At 42.1% G+C, this 23,234-nt stretch overlaps 1 protein-coding gene across 2 annotated transcripts in view; it reads right to left on the reverse strand.

Moving 5' to 3' along the window:
• Window positions 1-22,691, reverse strand: part of fads6 (fatty acid desaturase 6) — a 405,131-nt gene extending 382,440 nt beyond the window's left edge. For both annotated transcript variants that reach the window (XM_068057825.1, XM_068057824.1), the window contains exons 1-2: window positions 22,446-22,691; window positions 10,303-10,469 (exon numbers count right to left, since the gene is read on the reverse strand). In XM_068057825.1, coding sequence (XP_067913926.1) covers window positions 10,303-10,469; window positions 22,446-22,602 — 324 coding nt within the window. In that variant the 5' untranslated portion in view covers window positions 22,603-22,691. The remainder of the gene's footprint in view (window positions 1-10,302; window positions 10,470-22,445) is intronic.
• Window positions 22,692-23,234: the final 543 nt, after the last annotated feature.

The raw sequence follows: 23,234 nt of genomic DNA on the forward strand, positions 1-23,234 counted from the left end.
CAGTAGTATTGTGTTTATTCTGTTTAGGGTAGTATAGGTTACAGTAGTATTGTGTTTATTCTGTTCAGGGTAGTATAGGTTACAGTAGTATAGTGTTTATTCTGTTTAGGGTATTATTTGTTACTGTAGAATAGTGTTTATTCTGTTTAGGGTAGTATTGGTTACAGTAGTATTGTGTTTATTCTGTTTAGGGTAGTATAGGTTACAGTAGTATTGTGTTTATTCTGTTCAGGGTAGTATTGGTTACAGTAGTATAGTGTTTATTCTGTTTAGGGTAGTATTGGTTACAGTAGTATAGTGTTTATTCTGTTCAGGGTAGTATAGGTTACAGTAGTATAGTGTTTATTCTGTTTAGGGTATTATTTGTTACTGTAGAATAGTGTTTATTCTGTTTAGGGTAGTATTGGTTACAGTAGTATTGTGTTTATTCTGTTTAGGGTAGTATAGGTTACAGTAGTATTGTGTTTATTCTGTTCAGGGTAGTATTGGTTACAGTAGTATAGTGTTTATTCTGTTTAGGGTAGTATAGGTTACAGTAGTATTGTGTTTATTCTGTTCAGGGTAGTATAGGTTACAGTAGTATTGTGTTTATTCTGTTCAGGGTAGTATTGGTTACAGTAGTATTGTGTTTATTATGTTTAGGGTAGTATAGGTTACAGTAGTATTGTGTTTATTCTGTTCAGGGTAGTATAGGTTACAGTAGTATTGTGTTTATTCTGTTCAGGGTAGTATTGGTTACAGTAGTATAGTGTTTATTCTGTTTAGGGTAGTATTGGTTACAGTAGTATTGTGTTTATTCTGTTCAGGGTAGTATAGGTTACAGTAGTATAGTGTTTATTCTGTTTAGGGTATTATTTGTTACTGTAGAATAGTGTTTATTCTGTTTAGGGTAGTATAGGTTACAGTAGTATTGCGTTTATTCTGTTCAGGGTAGTATAGGTTACAGTAGTATAGTGTTTATTCTGTTTAGGGTATTATTTGTTACTGTAGAATAGTGTTTATTCTGTTTAGGGTAGTATTGGTTACAGTAGTATTGTGTTTATTCTGTTTAGGGTAGTATAGGTTACAGTAGTATTGTGTTTATTCTGTTCAGGGTAGTATTGGTTACAGTAGTATAGTGTTTATTCTGTTTAGGGTAGTATAGGTTACAGTAGTATTGTGTTTATTCTGTTCAGGGTAGTATAGGTTACAGTAGTATTGTGTTTATTCTGTTCAGGGTAGTATTGGTTACAGTAGTATTGTGTTTATTATGTTTAGGGTAGTATAGGTTACAGTAGTATTGTGTTTATTCTGTTCAGGGTAGTATAGGTTACAGTAGTATTGTGTTTATTCTGTTCAGGGTAGTATAGGTTACGGTAGTATTGTGTTTATTCTGTTTAGGGTATTATTTGTTACTGTAGAATAGTGTTTATTCTGTTTAGGGTAGTATAGGTTACAGTAGTATTGTGTTTATTCTGTTTAGGGTAGTATAGGTTACAGTAGTATTGTGTTTATTCTGTTCAGGGTAGTATAGGTTACAGTAGTATAGTGTTTATTCTGTTTAGGGTATTATTTGTTACTGTAGAATAGTGTTTATTCTGTTTAGGGTAGTATTGGTTACAGTAGTATTGTGTTTATTCTGTTTAGGGTAGTATAGGTTACAGTAGTATTGTGTTTATTCTGTTCAGGGTAGTATTGGTTACAGTAGTATAGTGTTTATTCTGTTTAGGGTAGTATTGGTTACAGTAGTATAGTGTTTATTCTGTTCAGGGTAGTATAGGTTACAGTAGTATAGTGTTTATTCTGTTTAGGGTATTATTTGTTACTGTAGAATAGTGTTTATTCTGTTTAGGGTAGTATTGGTTACAGTAGTATTGTGTTTATTCTGTTTAGGGTAGTATAGGTTACAGTAGTATTGTGTTTATTCTGTTCAGGGTAGTATTGGTTACAGTAGTATAGTGTTTATTCTGTTTAGGGTAGTATAGGTTACAGTAGTATTGTGTTTATTCTGTTCAGGGTAGTATAGGTTACAGTAGTATTGTGTTTATTCTGTTCAGGGTAGTATTGGTTACAGTAGTATTGTGTTTATTATGTTTAGGGTAGTATAGGTTACAGTAGTATTGTGTTTATTCTGTTCAGGGTAGTATAGGTTACAGTAGTATTGTGTTTATTCTGTTCAGGGTAGTATTGGTTACAGTAGTATAGTGTTTATTCTGTTTAGGGTAGTATTGGTTACAGTAGTATTGTGTTTATTCTGTTCAGGGTAGTATAGGTTACAGTAGTATAGTGTTTATTCTGTTTAGGGTATTATTTGTTACTGTAGAATAGTGTTTATTCTGTTTAGGGTAGTATAGGTTACAGTAGTATTGCGTTTATTCTGTTCAGGGTAGTATAGGTTACAGTAGTATAGTGTTTATTCTGTTTAGGGTATTATTTGTTACTGTAGAATAGTGTTTATTCTGTTTAGGGTAGTATTGGTTACAGTAGTATTGTGTTTATTCTGTTTAGGGTAGTATAGGTTACAGTAGTATTGTGTTTATTCTGTTCAGGGTAGTATTGGTTACAGTAGTATAGTGTTTATTCTGTTTAGGGTAGTATAGGTTACAGTAGTATTGTGTTTATTCTGTTCAGGGTAGTATAGGTTACAGTAGTATTGTGTTTATTCTGTTCAGGGTAGTATTGGTTACAGTAGTATTGTGTTTATTATGTTTAGGGTAGTATAGGTTACAGTAGTATTGTGTTTATTCTGTTCAGGGTAGTATAGGTTACAGTAGTATTGTGTTTATTCTGTTCAGGGTAGTATTGGTTACAGTAGTATAGTGTTTATTCTGTTTAGGGTAGTATTGGTTACAGTAGTATTGTGTTTATTCTGTTTAGGGTAGTATTGGTTACAGTAGTATTGTGTTTATTCTGTTTAGGGTAGTATAGGTTACAGTAGTATTGTGTTTATTCTGTTTAGGGTAGTATTGGTTACAGTAGTATTGTGTTTATTCTGTTTAGGGTAGTCTTGGTTACAGTAGTATAGTGTTTATTCTGTTTAGGGTAGTATTGGTTACAGTAGTATTGTGTTTATTCTGTTTAGGGTAGTCTTGGTTACAGTAGTATAGTGTTTATTCTGTTTCGGGTAGTATAGGTTACAGTAGTATAGTGTTTATTCAGTTTAGGGTAGTATTGGTTACAGTAGTATTGTGTTTATTCTGTTTAGGGTAGTATTGGTTACAGTAGTATTGTGTTTATTCTGTTCAGGGTAGTATTGGTTACAGTAGTATTGTGTTTATTCTGTTTAGGGTAGTATTGGTTACAGTAGTATTGTGTTTCTTCTGTTCAGGGCAGTATAGGTTACAGTAGTATTGTGTTTATTCTGTTTAGGGTAGTATAGGTTAAAGTAGTATTGTGTTTATTCTGTTTAGGGTAGTATAGGGTACAGTAGTATAGTGTTTATTCTGTTTAGGGTAGTATAGGGTACAGTAGTATAGTGTTTATTCTGTTTAGGGTAGTATAGGTTACAGTAGTATAGTGTTTATTCTGTTTAGGGTAGTGTAGGGTACAGTAGTATAGTGTTTATTCTGTTTAGGGTAGTCTTGGTTACAGTAGTATAGTGTTTATTCTGTTTAGGGTAGTATAGGTTACAGTAGTATATTGTTTATTCTGTTTAGGGTAGTATAGGGTACAGTAGTATAGTGTTTATTCTGTTTAGGGTAGTATAGGTTCCAGTAGTATTGTGTTTATTCTGTTTTGGGTAGTATTGCTTACAGTAGTATAGTGTTTATTCTGTTTAGGGTAGTATAGGGTACAGTAGTATAGTGTTTATTCTGTTTAGGGTAGTATAGGTTCCAGTAGTATTGTGTTTATTCTGTTTTGGGTAGTATAGGTTACAGTAGTATAGTGTTTATTCTGTTTAGGGTAGTATTGGTTACAGTAGTATTGTGTTTATTCTCTTCAGGATATTATAGGTTACAGTAGTATAGTGTTTATTCTGTTTAGGGTAGTATAGGTTACAGTAGTATTGTGTTTATTCTGTTTAGGGTAGTATAGGTTACAGTAGTATAGTGTTTATTCTGTTTAGGGTAGTATAGGTTACAGTAGTATAGTGTTTATTCTGTTTAGGATAGTATAGGGTACAGTAGTATAGTGTTTATTCTGTTTAGGATAGTATAGGTTACAGTAGTATAGTGTTTATTCTGTTTAGGGTAGTATAGGTTACAGTAGTACAGTGTTTATTCAGTTTAGGGTAGTATTGGTTACAGTAGTATCGTGTTTATTCTGTTTAGGATAGTATAGGTTACAGTAGTATAGTGTTTATTCTGTTTAGGGTAGTATTGGTTACAGTAGTATAGTGTTTATTCTGTTTAGGGTAGTATAGGTTACAGTAGTATAGTGTTTCTTCTGTTTAGGGTAGTATAGGGTACAGTAGTATAGTGTTTATTCTGTTTAGGGTAGTATTGGTTACAGTAGTATAGTGTTTATTCTGTTTAGGGTAGTATAGGGTACAGTAGTATAGTGTTTATTCTGTTTAGGGTAGTATTGGTTACAGTAGTATTGTGTTTATTCTGTTCAGGTTATTATAGGTTACAGTAGTATAGTGTTTATTCTGTTCAGGGTAGTATTGGTTACAGTAGTATAGTGTTTATTCTGTTCAGGTTATTATAGGTTACAGTAGTATAGTGTTTATTCTGTTCAGGGTAGTATTGGTTACAGTAGTATTGTGTTTATTCTGTTCAGGTTATTATAGGTTACAGTAGTATAGTGTTTATTCTGTTCAGGGTAGTATTGGTTACAGTAGTATTGTGTTTATTCTGTTCAGGTTATTATAGGTTACAGTAGTATAGTGTTTATTCTGTTTATGGTAGTTTAGGGTACAGTAGTCTAGTGTTTATTCTGTTTAGGGTAGTATTGGTTACAGTAGTATTGTGTTTATTCTGTTCAGGTTATTATAGGTTACAGTAGTATAGTGTTTATTCTGTTCAGGGTAGTATAGGTTACAGTAGTATAGTGTTTATTCTGTTTAGGGTAGTATTGGTTACACTAGTATAGTGTTTATTCTGTTCAGGGTAGTATTGGTTACAGTAGTATTGTGTTTATTCTGTTTAGGGTAGTATTGGTTACAGTAGTATTGTGTTTATTCTGTTTAGGGTAGTATTGGTTACAGTAGTATTGTGTTTATTCTGTTTAGGGTAGTATAGGTTACACTAGTATTGTGTTTATTCTGTTTAGGGTAGTATTGGTTACAGTAGTATAGTGTTTATTCTGTTTAGGGTAGTATTGGTTACAGTAGTATAGTGTTTATTCTGTTTAGGGTAGTATTGGTTACAGTAGTATTGTGTTTATTCTGTTTAGGGTAGTATTGGTTACAGTAGTATTGTGTTTATTCTGTTTAGGGTAGTATAGGTTACAGTAGTATTGTGTTTTTTCTGTTTAGGGTAGTATAGGTTACAGTAGTATAGTGTTTATTTTGTTTAGGGTAGTATAGGTTACACTAGTATTGTGTTTATTCTGTTTAGGGTAGTATTGGTTACAGTAGTATAGTGTTTATTCTGTTTAGGGTATTATTGGTTACAGTAGTATTGTGTTTATTCTGTTTTGGGTAGTATTGGTTACAGTAGTATTGTGTTTATTCTGTTTAGGGTAGTATTGGTTACAGTAGTATTGTGTTTATTCTGTTTTGGGTAGTATTGGTTACAGTAGTATTGTCTTTATTCTGTTTAGGGTATTATTGGTTACAGTAGTATTGTGTTTATTCTGTTTTGGGTAGTATTGGTTACAGTAGTATTGTGTTTATTCTGTTTAGGGTAGTATTGGTTACAGTAGTATTGTGTTTATTCTGTTTAGGGTAGTATTGGTTACAGTAGTATTGTCTTTATTCTGTTTAGGGTATTATTGGTTACAGTAGTATTGTGTTTATTCTGTTTTGGGTAGTATTGGTTACAGTAGTATTGTGTTTATTCTGTTTAGGGTAGTATTGGTTACAGTAGTATAGTGTTTACTCTGTTTAGGGTAGTATTGGTTACAGTAGTATTGTCTTTATTCTGTTTAGGGTATTATTGGTTACAGTAGTATTGTGTTTATTCTGTTTTGGGTAGTATTGGTTACAGTAGTATTGTGTTTATTCTGTTTAGGGTAGTATTGGTTACAGTAGTATAGTGTTTACTCTGTTTAGGGTAGTATTGGTTACAGTAGTATTGTCTTTATTCTGTTTAGGGTATTATTGGTTACAGTAGTATTGTGTTTATTCTGTTTTGGGTAGTATTGGTTACAGTAGTATTGTGTTTATTCTGTTTAGGGTAGTATTGGTTACAGTAGTATTGTGTTTATTCTGTTTAGGGTAGTATTGGTTACAGTAGTATTGTCTTTATTCTGTTTAGGGTATTATTGGTTACAGTAGTATTGTGTTTATTCTGTTTTGGGTAGTATTGGTTACAGTAGTATTGTGTTTATTCTGTTTAGGGTATTATTGGTTACAGTAGTATTGTGTTTATTCTGTTTTGGGTAGTATTGGTTACAGTAGTATTGTGTTTATTCTGTTTAGGGTAGTATTGGTTACAGTAGTATAGTGTTTACTCTGTTTAGGGTAGTATTGGTTACAGTAGTATTGTCTTTATTCTGTTTAGGGTATTATTGGTTACAGTAGTATTGTGTTTATTCTGTTTTGGGTAGTATTGGTTACAGTAGTATTGTGTTTATTCTGTTTAGGGTAGTATTGGTTACAGTAGTATTGTGTTTATTCTGTTTAGGGTAGTATTGGTTACAGTAGTATTGTCTTTATTCTGTTTAGGGTATTATTGGTTACAGTAGTATTGTGTTTATTCTGTTTTGGGTAGTATTGGTTACAGTAGTATAGTGTTTACTCTGTTTAGGGTAGTATTGGTTACAGTAGTATTGTCTTTATTCTGTTTAGGGTATTATTGGTTACAGTAGTATTGTGTTTATTCTGTTTTGGGTAGTATTGGTTACAGTAGTATTGTGTTTATTCTGTTTAGGGTAGTATTGGTTACAGTAGTATTGTGTTTATTCTGTTTAGGGTAGTATTGGTTACAGTAGTATTGTCTTTATTCTGTTTAGGGTATTATTGGTTACAGTAGTATTGTGTTTATTCTGTTTTGGGTAGTATTGGTTACAGTAGTATTGTGTTTATTCTGTTTAGGGTAGTATTGGTTACAGTAGTATAGTGTTTACTCTGTTTAGGGTAGTATAGTTTACAGTAGTATTGTGTTTATTCTGTTTAGGGAAGTATTGGTTACAGTAGTATAGTGTTTACTCTGTTTAGGGTAGTATAGTTTACAGTAGTATTGTGTTTATTCTGTTTAGGGTAGTATTGGTTACAGTAGTATTGTGTTTATTCTATTTAGGGAAGTATTGGTTACAGTAGTATTGTGTTTATTCTGTTTAGGGTCGTATTGATTACAGTAGTTAGTGTTTATTCTGTTTAGGGTAGTATAGGTTACAGTAGTATAGTGTTTATTCTGTTTAGGGTAGTATAGGTTACAGTAGTATTGTGTTTATTCTGTTTAGGGTAGTATTGGTTACTGTAGTATAGTGTTTATTCTGTTTAGGGTAGTATAGGTTACAGTAGTATTGTCTTTATTCTGTTCAGGGTAGTATAGGTTACAGTAGTCTAGTGTTTATTCTGTTTAGGGTAGTATAGGTTACAGTAGTATTGTGTTTATTCTGTTTAGGGCAGTATTGGTTACAGTAGTATAGTGTTTATTCTGTTTAGGGTAGTATAGGTTACAGTAGTATAGTGTTTATTCTGTTTAGGGTAGTATTGGTTACACTAGTATAGTGTTTATTCTGTTCAGGGTAGTATTGGTTACAGTAGTATTGTGTTTATTCTGTTTAGGGTAGTATTGGTTACAGTAGTATTGTGTTTATTCTGTTTAGGGTAGTATAGGTTACACTAGTATTGTGTTTATTCTGTTTAGGGTAGTATTGGTTACAGTAGTATAGTGTTTATTCTGTTTAGGGTAGTATTGGTTACAGTAGTATAGTGTTTATTCTGTTTAGGGTAGTATTGGTTACAGTAGTATTGTGTTTATTCTGTTTAGGGTAGTATTGGTTACAGTAGTATTGTGTTTATTCTGTTTAGGGTAGTATAGGTTACAGTAGTATTGTGTTTTTTCTGTTTAGGGTAGTATAGGTTACAGTAGTATAGTGTTTATTTTGTTTAGGGTAGTATAGGTTACACTAGTATTGTGTTTATTCTGTTTAGGGTAGTATTGGTTACAGTAGTATAGTGTTTATTCTGTTTAGGGTATTATTGGTTACAGTAGTATTGTGTTTATTCTGTTTTGGGTAGTATTGGTTACAGTAGTATTGTGTTTATTCTGTTTAGGGTAGTATTGGTTACAGTAGTATTGTGTTTATTCTGTTTTGGGTAGTATTGGTTACAGTAGTATTGTCTTTATTCTGTTTAGGGTATTATTGGTTACAGTAGTATTGTGTTTATTCTGTTTTGGGTAGTATTGGTTACAGTAGTATTGTGTTTATTCTGTTTAGGGTAGTATTGGTTACAGTAGTATTGTCTTTATTCTGTTTAGGGTATTATTGGTTACAGTAGTATTGTGTTTATTCTGTTTTGGGTAGTATTGGTTACAGTAGTATTGTGTTTATTCTGTTTAGGGTAGTATTGGTTACAGTAGTATAGTGTTTACTCTGTTTAGGGTAGTATAGTTTACAGTAGTATTGTGTTTATTCTGTTTAGGGAAGTATTGGTTACAGTAGTATAGTGTTTACTCTGTTTAGGGTAGTATAGTTTACAGTAGTATTGTGTTTATTCTGTTTAGGGTAGTATTGGTTACAGTAGTATTGTGTTTATTCTATTTAGGGAAGTATTGGTTACAGTAGTATTGTGTTTATTCTGTTTAGGGTCGTATTGATTACAGTAGTTAGTGTTTATTCTGTTTAGGGTAGTATAGGTTACAGTAGTATAGTGTTTATTCTGTTTAGGGTAGTATAGGTTACAGTAGTATTGTGTTTATTCTGTTTAGGGTAGTATTGGTTACTGTAGTATAGTGTTTATTCTGTTTAGGGTAGTATAGGTTACAGTAGTATTGTCTTTATTCTGTTCAGGGTAGTATAGGTTACAGTAGTCTAGTGTTTATTCTGTTTAGGGTAGTATAGGTTACAGTAGTATTGTGTTTATTCTGTTTAGGGCAGTATTGGTTACAGTAGTATAGTGTTTATTCTGTTTAGGGTAGTATAGGTTACAGTAGTATAGTGTTTATTCTGTTTAGGGCAGTATTGGTTACAGTAGTATTGTCTTTATTCTGTTCAGGGTAGTATAGGTTACAGTATTCTAGTGTTTATTCTGTTTAGGGTAGTATAGGTTACAGTAGTATAGTGTTTATTCTGTTTAGGGTAGTATAGGTTACAGTAGTATCTTGTTTATTCTGTTGGCAGTCGTTTCGGGACTTGTTGTCATGTTTATTTTATTTGTCCTGTTTATCCAGTGAATTTGGTTTGAAATCCCACTGTGGCGAGTTGAGAATTGGAAATCAGGTTGAATCATCTGGAAATAGAAGCTAGTTTGCTGGAGTGACCATGAAGCCTTGAGATTGTCATGAAAAGCCAACGGTGGTTTGAATGTGCTTTGTCAAGGTCTTCCTCAATCCTTACCTGCTCTGGCCTGTATGTGACTTCAGTCTCCACAACAACGTGTTTAACTCTTAACAGCCTTTGAAATGGCCTAGAAAAGGAAGCAGTTGTATCAAGCACTCGGCCACCCTCTCAGCGCAGCTGGTCATGGGCGGTAAATGGTGGCCTTGAGGGTGACGCCTGCATCCCGAGAATGAATATGAAGCTGAAAATGTCGGCTCACCCATGGCAGAGAGTCTTAGCTGGAGCTGTGCAACTGGGGCCCAGGAGGAGTCACTGCTTTCCGCAGAGTGGGTGAGGGGTGTGGGGGGGGGGGTACAGTTGTGGGAGAGTGGGGGAAGGGGAAGGACCATAAATAATAAGTTTTGAGATGTGATTGCCTGTAGTTTGAAAGAAATTTCAGAAGCTGTGTGCCCAGGAGTTTGTAATCTCTCTTTGGGGCTTTTACTGAATTGTTTGGTTGATCAAATAATTACCAAATCACCAAGGCTCCGATCACTGCTTCAGATTGAATTACAGATCAATACAGCTCCAACTCAGGGCAACAAGGGATATCGAGATAAGGTGGAGTTCAGATACAGATCCGCCATGAGCTCATTGAATAGCAGGGCAGACTGAATGGGCTGAATGGCCTCCTTCTATTCCTATGTATCTAACTGGAGTTACATTGGTTCCAGCTTCCCCTGATCTCACACACTGCATTGCCCAGCTCAGTAACACAGGCTTTCCTACCTCGATGAAAAGCACCGCCCAGAACTTGCTCCAGGATTTGGATTCGCTCAGTGAGCTGTGACTGGCCAAATGGCTCCCTTTGACCGACACGACAGTGTGAGCTGTGCCCAGGAGCAGGATTCCCAGACACACAGGGAGGAAGCTTTTCGAGCGTAGCAACAAAAAACCTGCAAGACAAACAGGAGTTGTAACCATGGCATCGTCAAGCCCCCTCGGCTGCCCTGTCCACCACCTCCGAGCCATCTCTACTCACACTCCCTGCACATGCTCTCACACAACCTGACACAGAAACCTGGCCCTCAAAGGTTCTTCTTCCAGGAGACAGGAAGTCAGTGAAAGCAATGTACAAGAAAGGCTCACTGGAGCAGCTCCCTGTGGAACAGCTCAAAGAACCCCCACCTCCTGCTCCCACCCACCCCCCCAACAATACCTTGTCTCAGGCTCTGTTATTGTGATGTCTCCAGTGCTGGAATATCTCTCATTGCTTCAAACCGATCAGATGGTTCTGGAGTGGCTCAGCAGGACCACCAGCTCCTTCAACCGGCAGCTAGGGACAGGCAATAAATTCCAGTCTTGTGAGTGACGCCCACAGGCCCCGAATGCATCAGAGCTCCGGGTCATTAAGCTCTGCTGTGGTACTGAGCCAGGCCGTGTTCCGGGTCCCAGGTCCAAGCCTCAGCCTGTGAGTCAGCTAATCTCTGGTCCAACAGGAGTGTGGCTGCTCTAGCCGGTCTCCTGCGCCCATCATAACCAACACTGCCAATTCTGGACACCAACTGATACCTGTACTGGAAAGTGCATGCCAGAGGACAACAAACAAGGGCTGCACCCATCTCCACTGAGCTGCCTCTATGATCACAGAGCCAGGAGAGACCATCTTGGCCCACCCATGAAGGCTGTCCACCTGGGGCAAGGTACAGGAGGTGCCTCCAGCAGGGATTCAGTACCTACAGGGGATGGGGGTGGGGTTGAACAGGTAGACTCTGGCAATGGGAGCATAGAATGAATCTTAACCTTACTGAGCAGTGTAGTGTGCTGGTATAGAACAAAAAGATGGGTAAAGATGGAGGATTGTGCGGGTTTCAATTTACATCAATAAATAAATCAGCAACAGACATATTCAGTAATCAGGCAGGTTGTCTAACTTTCTCAGTTGGCATCGGCCCACTGCAGATTGTACCTTGGGGCTCCACTGTGTCTCCTGGGTATGTGCATCATGTGACAGAGATTGATGATGAAGAGCTTGGGGTCAAAGGCCGGTCTGTGCTGGACCAGCTAAAAATTAGAGCCAGGCCATTCAGGGGTGATGTCAGAAAGCACTTCCTGACACAAAGGGTAGTGGAAATCTGGAACTCTCTCCCCCAAAAAGCTGCTGAGGCTTGGGGGTCAATTGAAAATTTCAACACTGAGATTGATAAAGTTTTGTTGGGTAAGGGTGTTAAGGGATATGGAACCAAGGCCTGATGGGATCTACACAGAATACTGAGGGAGGCAAGGGAGGAAATTGCCGGGGCCTTGACAGAAATCTTTGCATCCTCATTGGCTACAGGTGAGGTCCCAGAGGACTGGAGAATAGCCAATGTTGTTCCTTTATTTAAGAAGGGTAGCAAGGATAATCCAAGAAATTATAGGCCGGTGAGCCTTACGTCAGTGGTAGAGAAATTATTAGAGAGGATTCTTCGGGGCAGGATTTACTCCCATTTAGAAACAAATGGACTTATTGGTGAGAGGCAGCATGGTTTTGTGAAGGGGAGGTCGTGTCTCACTAACTTAATCGAGTTTTTTGAGGAAGTGACGAAGATGATTGATGAAGGAAGTTGTCTACATTGACTTCAACAAAGCCTTTGACAAGGTCCCTCATGGCAGATGGGTACAAAAGGTGAAGTCACACGGGATCAGAGGTGAGCTGGCAAGATGGATACAGAACTGGCTCGGTCATAGAAGACAGAGGGTAACAGTGGAAGGGTGCTTTTCTGAATGGAGGGCTGTGATTAGTGGTGTTCTGCAGGGATCAGTGCTGGGACCTTTGCTGTTTGTAGCATATATAAATGATTTGGAGGAAAATGTAGCTGGTCTGATTAGTAAGTTTGCGGATGGCACAAAGGTTGGTGGAGTTACGGATGTTGATAAGGATTGTCAGAGGATACAGCAGGATATAGATCGGTTGGAGACTTGGGCGGAGAAATGGCAGATGGCGTTTAATCCGCACAAATGTGAGGTAATGCATTTTGGAAGGTCTTATGCAGGTGGGAGGTATACAGTAAATGGCAGAACCCTTAGGAGTATTGACAGGCAGAGAGATCTGGGCGTACAGGTCCACAGGTCACTGAAAGTGGCAACACAGGTGGATAAGGTAGTCAAGAAGGCATACGGCATGCTTGCCTTCATCGGTCGGGGCATAGAGTATAAAAATTTGCAAGTCGTGCTGCAGCTGTACAGAACCTTAGTTAGGCCACACTTGGAATATTGTGTACAATTCTGGTCGCCACACTACCAGAAGGATGAGGAGGCTTTGGAGAGGGTGTTTACCAGGATGTTGCCTGGTCTGGAGGGTATTAGCTATGAGGAGAGGTTGGATAAACTCGGATTGTTTTCACTGAAACGACGGAGGTGGAGGGGCGACATAATAGAGGTTTACAAAGTTATGAGCGACAGAGTGGATAGTCAGAAGCTTTTTCCCAGGGTGGAAGAGTCAGTTACTAGGGGACATAGGTTTAAGGTACAAGGGGCAAAGTTTAGAGGGGATGTGCGAGGCAAGATTTTTTACACAGAGGGTTTTGAGTGCCTGGAACTTGTTGCCGGGGGAGGTGGTGGAAGCAGGTACGAAAGCGACGTTTAAGAGGCATCTTGACAAATACATGAATAGGATGGGAATAGAGGGATACGGACCCCAGAAGTGCAGAAGGTTTTAGTTTAGACAGGCATCAAGATCGGCGCAGGCTTGGAGGGCCGAATGGCCTGTTCCTGTGCTGTACTGTTCTTTGTTCTTTGAATGTTGCACAGACATTCTCCCAATATCATGCCCCTGTCTCCCAATAATTACTCCCTTTTCCTAATCCCCTAGCACCTTCTGTGCTCCGCCTCTATTTCCAGCATCAACTAATCACCGACAGAGCTAATGTCTATTGAAGAACTAAGGAGAAGGGCAGACGCCCCACAGTTAAAACAAGAAAGAAATCAACATTTACTGAGAGCCTTTCACAACCTCAGGACATCTCAAAATGCTTTACAGCCAATGAAGTACTTTTGAAGTGTAGTCATTGTTGTAATGTAGGAAATGCAGCAGCCAATTTGTGCATGGCAAGATGCCACAAACAGCAATGTGATAATGACCAGATAATCTGTTTTTGTGATGTTTATTGAAGGATAAATATTGGCCAGGACTCTGGGGAGAATTCCCCTGCTCTTCTTCAAATAGTGCGATGGGATCTTTTGCACCCGCCCGAGAGGGCAAGAGGGGCCTTGGTTTAATATCTCATCCAAAAGGCAACACCTCCAACAGTCCAGCACTCCCTCTGTATTGCAATGAAGGGTCAGCCTGGGTTATGGCCTCAAGTCTGTGGAGTGGGCCTCGAAGCCACAACCTTCAGACTCGGGGAGAGAGTGAGATCCATTGAGCTAAGGGCTGAATTCATCGTATATTTAAGATTAGGCCTGGCAACAAAGGAGGAGGACAGAAGGAACATTTCACACAAAGGGGCTTTAGAAAATGGAATCCATCACTGCAGTGAGACACAGCAGCTAAAAGGATCACTTGAAATGAAAATCATTAAAGGCTGGGGGAGAAAGAACAGAGAAATGGGATTGGAATAGAGGCTTCCATGTGCAGCAAGCTGTGACACAGGCCCAAGTGGCTGAACAGATTCCTCCCATCCTGTTCCCAGCCCCCATTTTACAGCTCGGAGCAATCTAGTGAAATAATTGCCATTTGATTTGCTCTGAAGCCCAGTTTTGCAGCAAGTCAAAAGAAACGGATCTAAAGCAGGTCAGACAAGTGGGGTTGTCCTACCAAAATGAATCACTTGACACTTTTCTGCATTAAATTTCATCTACCATGTGTCTGCCCGTTCCACCAGCCTGTCTATATCCTCTTGATGTTTATCACTATCCTCCTCACACTTCACAATATTTCCAAGTTTTGTGTCATCCTCAAGTCTCGGTCATTTATATGCATCAAGAAAAGCAGGGGTCCTAACGCTGACCCCTAGGGAACCCCACTATATACCTTCCTCCAGTCCAATAAACAACCGTTCACCACTACTCTCTGTTTGCTGTCACTCAGCCCATTTCCTATCCATGCTGCTATTGTCCCTTTTATTCCATGGGCTTTAACTCTACTGACAAGCCTGTTATGTGGCATTTTATCAACATCTTTTGAAAGTCCCTGATTCTTAAAGCTTTCTCACCACTAAGGTTAAGCTGACTGGCCTGTAGTTGCTGGGCTTGTCCTTATACCCTTTTTTGAAGAGAGGTTCAACATTTGCAGTTCTCCAGTCCTCTGGCACCCCCCACCCCTTAACCCACCACCCCCCCCCCCCCACCCCACTCCGGGTATCTAAGGAAGATTGAAGATTCTGGTCAGTTCCTCCTTTAGTAGAGGCCTGCTGTAGGTCGGGAAAAAGAACCCATGCCGTCGGGTTCGGGTCAGGTAGCAGGCCTCTATCCCTCAGTATCCTCAGATGCATCCCATCAGGTCCTGGTGACTTATAAACTTTAAGTACAGTCAGCCTTTCCAATACTTCCTCTTAATAATTTTTAGCCTATCCAGTATCTCAACTATCTCATCTTTCACTATGACTTTGGCAGCAACCTCTTCCTTGGTAAAAACAGATTCAAAGTAGTCATTTATTACCTCAGCCATGTCCTCTGCCTCCATGTGTAAATTGCCTTTTTGGTCCCTAATCAGCTCACCCCTCCACATACGACCCTTTTACTATTTATATGCTTATAGACTTTGGATTCCCCTTTATGTTAGCTTCCAGCTTCTCCTCATACTCTCTCTTTGCTTCTCTTAATTCCTTTTTCACTTCCCCTCTGAACTTTCTCTGTTCAGCCTGGTTCTCACTTGTATTATCAACCTGACATCTGTCATACACACCCTTTTTCTGTTCCATCATACCCTCTATCTTTTTCATCATCCAGGGAGCTCTGGTTTTGTTTGTCCTACCTTTCTCCCTCATGGGAATGTACCTCAACTCTACCAAAACCATCTCCACTTCGAGGCAACTCATTGTTCTGTTACAGTTTTGCCTGTTGGTCTTTGATTCCAATTTACTCGGGCCCGATATGTTCTCACCCCATTGAAATTGGGCTTACTCCAATTGAATATCATTACTCTGGATTGCTCCTTGTTCTTTTCCATAGCCAACCTAAACTTTATGATACTATGATCACTGTCCCCTAAATGTTCCCCGACTGACACTTGATCCACTTGACCCACCTCATTCCCCAGAACCAGATCCAGCAATGCCTCCTTTCTTATTGGGCTGGAAACATACTGATGTAGAAAATTCTCCTCAACACACTTCAGAAATTTCCCCCCCACACCCCTGCATCCATTACATTATTACTATTACAGTCAATATTAGGATAATTGAAGTACCCCATTATCACTACTCTACAGTTTTTGGACCTCTCTCTAATTCCCCTGCAAATTTGTTCCTCGATACCTTCCCCACTAGTTGGTGGCCAATAGAATACACCCAGTAGTATAATGGTACTGCTATTGTTTCTTAGCTCTAACCAAATAGATTTTATCCTTGACTCCTGCAGGATATCCTCTCTCTCCAGCACTGTAAAATTCTCCTTAATCAACACTGCCATCCCTCCTCCTTTCTTTCCTTCCCTATCTTTCCTGAATACCTTGTATCCAAGAATATTTAGTACTCAATCCTGCCACTTTTTGAGCCAGGTCTGTGTTATCCACCCCCCCCCCCACCCCCGACATCATTTTTCTATGTGGCTATCAGTGTCTGCAGCTCAACAACCTTATTTACCATGCTCTGTGCCTTGACATATATGCACTGTAAACCTGAATGAGATCTTACTGTATTCCCTCTTAGTCTGACTCCACTGAATACCTTACTATTTCTTACACCATTGCCAGCTGTCTCTCCCAATCCTTTGCGCACCTTGTTTCTCCTTTCTAATGCTACATCAAGGTTCCAATCGCATTGCCAAGTTAGTTTAAACCCTCTCCCACAGCCTGAGCAAACTGCCCCATGAGGACATTGGTCCGGCTCTGTTAAGGTGCAATCTGTCTGGTCCCACCTCCCGCAAAACCGGTTCCAGTGTCCCATGAATCTAAAGCCCTCCCTCCTGCACCATCTCTCCAGCCACGCATTCATCTGCTCTATCCTCCTATTTCTATACTCACTGGCATGTGGGACTGGGAGTAATCCGGAGATTACTACCTTTGAGGTCCTGCTTGCTAGTCTCCTTCCTAGCCCCCTAAATCTGCCTGCAGAACCTCATCCCTCTTTCTATCTATGTCATTGGTACTGAAATGGACCATGACCACTAGCTGTTCACCCTCCCCCCTCAGAGTGTTCTTCAGCCACTCAGTGACATCCTGGACCATGGCACAAGGGAGGAAACATATTATGCTGGATTCCTGTCTTGGCCGCAGAAATGCATGTCTTTTCCCCTAACTATAAAATCCACTATCACTATTGATTTCCCAATCTTCCTCCTGCCCCCACTGTACAGCTGAACCAGCCGGACTGCGATGGAATTGGCCCTGGCTGCACTCCCCACAGGAACCATCACTCTCACCAGTTATTAGAACTGAAAACTGGGTTGGCGAGTGAGATGCACTCAGGGGTCTCCTGCACCTCCTGCCTGATCCTGCTTGTCTGTCTGGTGGCCACCCATTCCCTCTCTGCCTGCATGCCCTTAGGCTGCAGGGTGACCATGACAATATCCAGAATCATGCTATCCATGAAACAACCTCACAGATGCACCTCAGTGACACCAGCTGCTGTTCAAGTTCCAAAGCCCAGGGCTCAAGCGTCTCCAGCTCACGACACTTTCTGCACATTTTTTTTTAATTCATTCAGGGATGCGGGTATCGCTGGCTATGCCAGCATTTATTGCCCATCCCTAATTGCCCTTGAGAAGGTGGTGGTGAGCTGCCTTCTTGAACCGCTGCAGTCCATGTGGGGGAGGAACACCCACAGTGCTGTTAGGAAGGGAGTTCCAGGATTTTGACCCAGCGACAGTGAAGGAATGGCAATATAGTTACAAGTCAGGATGATGTGTGACTTGGAGGGGAACTTGCAGGTGGTGGTGTTCCCATGCATTTGCTGCCCTTGTCCTTCTGGTTGGTAGAGGTTGCGGGTTTGGAAGGTGGTGTCTAACATGTGGTTATCCAGGACATGATATGTGTCTGGAGTTCCCACATGTGAACAGGATGTGCACTCTATGGGACTGAGGTGACCTGCTATTCCTTAGACTATTAACTGAATTCAGAGAAATAAATTTAAGACTTAAATAAACACTCACCAACTAAATAGCTCCTTCCTGACTGCTAACATTGCTTTATTTTATAGGGAGGTTAACTTAAATGTTTTACGTAGCTCTTATTATCTATATATCTCAGATTTTAATCTAATAAAAAAAGGAACCCTTTAATGTTACTATCCCTCTTTAATTTTATCCCCCCAGATCTGATTAATTAAGCACTGATCATAATTATATGATATATTGTACAATAGGTAATTATCAAATACAAGTTAAAGTTTAGGTATTTTATCAAATTGGCCTACTTTTAGTTTTTTTTAATAATTCTTTGATTTAGATTACTTAATAGGTTGCTTAAATTAATGTGTACCTGTAGACTCACCTCACCCACCTCCTTGTTCAGTGGCGTCACTCTGCTATATTTTTCTCCCCTGCCATTCATAGACTCGCAGAGACTCAGACAGACAGACCACCCTCTGTGACCACTCCACTCCCAGCCTCTCACTCTGTGATCACTCCACTCCCAGCCTCTCCCTCTGCGACCACTCCACTCCCAGCCTCTCACTCTGTGACCACTCCACTCCCAGTCTCTCCCTCTGTGGTCACTCCACTCCCAACCTTTCACTCTGTGACCACTCCATTCCCAGCCTCTCACTCTGTGATCACTCCACTTCCAGCCTCTCCCTCTGCGACCACTCCACTCCCAGCCTCTCACTCTGTGACCACTCCACTCCCAGTCTCTCCCTCTGTGATCACTCCACTCCCAACCTTTCACTCTGTGATCACTCCATTCCCAGCCTCTCACTCTGTGACCACTCCACTCCCAGCCTCTCACTCTGTGACCACTCCATTCCCAGCCTCTCACTCTGTGATCACTCCACTTCCAGCCTCTCCCTCTGCGACCACTCCACTCCCAGCCTCTCACTCTGTGACCACTCCACTCCCAGTCTCTCCTTCTGTGATCACTCCACTCCCAACCTTTCACTCTGTGATCACTCCACTCCCAGCCTCTCACTCTGTGACCACTCCATTCCCAGCCTCTCACTCTGTGATCACTCCACTCCCAGTCTCTCCCTCTGTGATCACTCCACTCCCAACCTTTCACTCTGTGATCACTCCATTCCCAGCCTCTCACTCTGTGACCACTCCACTCCCAGCCTCTCACTCTGTGATCACTCCACTCCCAGCCTCTCACTCTGTGATCACTCCACTCCCAGCCTCTCACTCTGTGACCACTCTGATCTCGGCCTCACCCTCTGTGATTGCTCCGAGGGCAAGGCCGAGAGTGGAGACGTGACTGTTATCACCAAATCACACCTTGGTTTATACGCCTACTCCTCTGGCATTTTTTCTCTCCTTTGAGCATCTCACCTTGTTCCAACCCCTCACCTCTCATTTCAAATCCTCATTATCTATCGTCCTCCCAAGTACGAAGACTATTTTCTCACTGAGATATTCTCGCTGGTTTCCTCTATCAGCCTTTGCACTGACTGACTTCTCACTCTCAGTTCTACAATACTGAAATAGCTCTTATCACAGTCACAAATGACATCCTACCTGACTCTATATTTCTCTCCTTGTCTTTCTGGTTCTGTCTGCAACCTTTGATGTGGTTGACCACACCATCCTCCTCCAACATCTCATCACTGTCGTCCAGCTGGGTGAGACTGTTCTTACCTGCTTCCTTTCTAAACTCTCTAATCGTAGAGTATCACTTGCAGCGGCTTCTCTTCCTGCACCGTTACCTCTGGTGTCCCCCAAGGATCTATCCTTGGCCCCTCCTATTTCTCATCTACATGCTGCCCCTTGGTGACATCATCTGAAAGCACAGCGTTAGTTTTCACATGTACACTAATGACACCCAGTTATACCTCACCACCACCTCTCTCGTCTCTTCCACTGTCGCTAAATTATCAGACTGATTATCCGACATCCAGTACTGGATGAGCAGCAATTTCCGCCAATTAAATATTAGGAAGGCTGGAGCCATTGTTTTTGCTCTGCTCTCCAAAATCCATTCCTTTGCTATCGACTCTATTCCTCTCGCTGGCAACAGTCTGAGACTAAACCAGTCTGTTTCGAACCTTGGTGCCATATTTTACCCCAAACTTTCAGGCAACTTCTGCCTCATCACTAAGGCTGCCTATTTCACCTCCATACATTGCCCAACTCCTCCATGCTTCCCTCACTCATGGTCTTGCTACCTCTGGGCTTCACTATTCCAAAGCTCTATTGGACAGCCTCCCTTCTTCCACCCTCCATAAACCTCAGCTCATTCAAAAACCTTCTTGCCCATATCGTAACTCTCATCAAGTTCACTTCACACATCGGCTGTGTCCATGCTGATCTACACTGGCTCCTGATGTGCCAATGCCCCAAATGCTTGTGTTCAAATCGCTCCATGGCTTCACCCCTCCCTATCTCTGCAACAACCTCCAGCCCTACAACTGTCCAGGTCTCCGCGGCCTCCAACTCAAGCCTCTTTTGAAACTCTGACTCCTTTTGGCCTACTATTAGCGGCCGTGCTTTCAGCAATACAGGCTGTAAGCTCTGGAATTCCCTCTCTAAACCTCCACATCTCTTCACCTCTCCCTGCTCCTTTAAGAATTTACATCAAGCTGTTGGGCATCCCTCCTAATATCTCCCTCTGTGCCTCAGTGATTACAACTCTCTGAAACACCTTTGAAGGAACTGAAAGTTGTTGTATAAATGCAAGTTGATGAAAACACGTGCTGTCTCAGTTACACTCCAGGCCATTAAGCCTCTGCAGTGCAGACATGGTTCCTCATCCAGAGTCACTATCACTGGCTACACATTCCATCTGTGAGCTGCAGGACCACTCAGACAGGGACTCCACCTCCGCCTCCATCCCTGCTCCCTCACTGTGGAGGGGACTGTTGCTGAAGCTCCCAAAGTGACCAGTGAGCCCAGCTATTCAGCTGCAAAGGCATCACAATGAGCCCAACCCTGTTCCACAGTTTCCTACAGAGGTCATTGGATACTAATCAGGAGCCGGAACCCAGGCTGTTTTCTCCCTGTTGAAACCCAGATGTACTCGACCCCTCACACCTGACCCCTCACATCTGACCCCTTACACCTGACCCCTCACAGTGCCTGGGTTATTCAAATGAGCAGGAGCTAAAGGTAATGTTTTGTTACTAAATTAACTGACTATGGGATTCTTTACAGTCACTCACTGTTCCTTAACAAAGTTCCAAATTATTCTGGAATGTTCTCATTGACCTTGCAGCTCGGACCGTCCGTCCTCAATGTTACTGAACTCTCACCTTCAATAAATTCCTCCCTAATCTGATTGTGCAGTGACACAGTCCCCCACTGAAGACTGCAATTTCAGGGTTTGAGCCTCATTCTGACATACCTCTTCAGGGCCAGTCTTCCACTGTGAGAATGGGTCGGCAATTAAACCATGGGGTGCAGTGCTGTGGCGATCACATCCCCACCCAATCTCCATATGTACACACACATGCAGACACACGGAGAGACACACACATACACGCAGACACAGAGAGATACACACAGACACAGAGAGATACACACACGCACATACACACAGACATGGAGAGACACACACAGACACAGAGAGATACACACACACACACAGAGATACACACACGCACATACACACAGACATGGAGAGACACACACAGACACAGAGAGACACACACAGACACACAGAGATACACACACGCACATACACACAGACATGGAGAGACACACACAGACACAGAGAGATACACACACACACACACAGAGATACACACACGCACATACACACAGACATGGAGAGACACACACAGACACATGGAGAGACACACACAGACACAGAGAGATACACACACACACACACAGATACACACACGCACATACACACAGACATGGAGAGACACACACAGACACATGGAGAGACACACACAGACACACAGACACATGGAGAGACATGCACACACAGAGACGCAATGACACACATACACAGACAGGGACACGGAGCCACACGCAGACACACACATGCGGAAACACACAGACACAGAGACTCAAAGACACGCACACGGACATGCAGAAACACTGAGACACGTAGAGACACGGGGGAAAGCGGGGGGAAGGGGAGTGGGAGGGAGAGGGGGGATGGGGAGAGCCTGGGGAAAGGGGAGGGGAGGGAGGCAGTGGTGTAGTGGTAATGTCACTAGACTAGTAATCCAGAGCCCAGGCTAATGCGGATGGTGAAATTTGAATTCAATTAATAAAAATCCGGAATTAAAAGCTAGTCTAATAGTGACCATGAAACCATTGTCGATTGTTGTAAAAACCAGTCTGTTTCACTAATGTCCTTTAGGGAAGGAAATCATCTGTCCTTACCTGGTCTGGCCTACATGTGACTCCAGACCTACAGCAATGTGGCTGATTCCTAACTGCCCTATAAAATGGCCTAGCAAGACACTCAGTTCAAGGGCAATTAGGGATGGGCAGCAAATGCTGGCTTAGCCAGCAACACCCACATCCCACAAACGAATAAAAAAAACATGCACCACACGGAGAGAAGGAGACACAGACACACAGACACAGATTCACCGCAGTCCCTCACCTTCCCTCTCTCACTCACACAGTGAGACAGGAGCTGAGGGACATACAGAGACACAGGGGCTCCGAGGGTTGCTGTCACTGACCTGCTGGGGTGACGCTCAATGCCAATATGAGGCAGGCCCAGTCTACCCCATGCCTCTCCCACCAGCTGCAGCCGCGGGTAGTTTTCTGAACCAGGGCTGTCAGCTCCTGCATCCGGCTTTCCCCCACTGCTGCCAGCTCCTGTTCAGCAAGCTCCATGTTCACTGCTTAAAGCAAGTTTGAAACTTTGTAACACAACAGGGCAGGAGGAGGGACAGTGGGCGGGGATAGGGAGGGAGAAGGGGATGGGGAGAGGACGGGTGAGGGGAGGGAGGGAGGGGGAGAGAGGGACAAGGGGGAGGGGTGGGGGAGGGAGAGGGGGATGGGGAGAGGACGGGTGAGGGGAGGGAGGGAGAGGGAGGAGGGGTGGGGGAGGGAGAGGGGAATGGGGAGAGGACGGGTGAGGGGAGGGAGGGGGAGAGAGGGACAAGGGGGAGGGGTGGGGGAGGGAGAGGGGGATGGGGAGAGGACGGGTGAGGGGAGGGAGGGAGAGGGAGGAGGGGTGGGGGAGGGAGAGGGGAATGGGGAGAGGACGGGTGAGGGGAGGGAGGGGGAGAGAGGGACAAGGGGGAGGGGTGGGGGAGGGTGATGGGGAGAGGACGGGTGAGGGGAGGGAGGGGGAGGGGTGGGGGAGGGAGAGGGGGATGGGGAGAGGGGAGGGAGGGAGAGGGGGAGGGGTGTGGGAGGGGGAGGGTTGTGGGAGGGAGAGGGGGATGGGGAGAGGACGGGTGAGGGGAGGGAGGGAGAGGGGGAGGGGTGTGGGAGGGAGAGGGGCAGGGTTGTGGGAGGGG

This window comes from Heterodontus francisci, chromosome 26 (genome assembly GCF_036365525.1).
Source record: "Heterodontus francisci isolate sHetFra1 chromosome 26, sHetFra1.hap1, whole genome shotgun sequence".
Lineage (NCBI taxonomy): Eukaryota > Metazoa > Chordata > Chondrichthyes > Heterodontiformes > Heterodontidae > Heterodontus > Heterodontus francisci.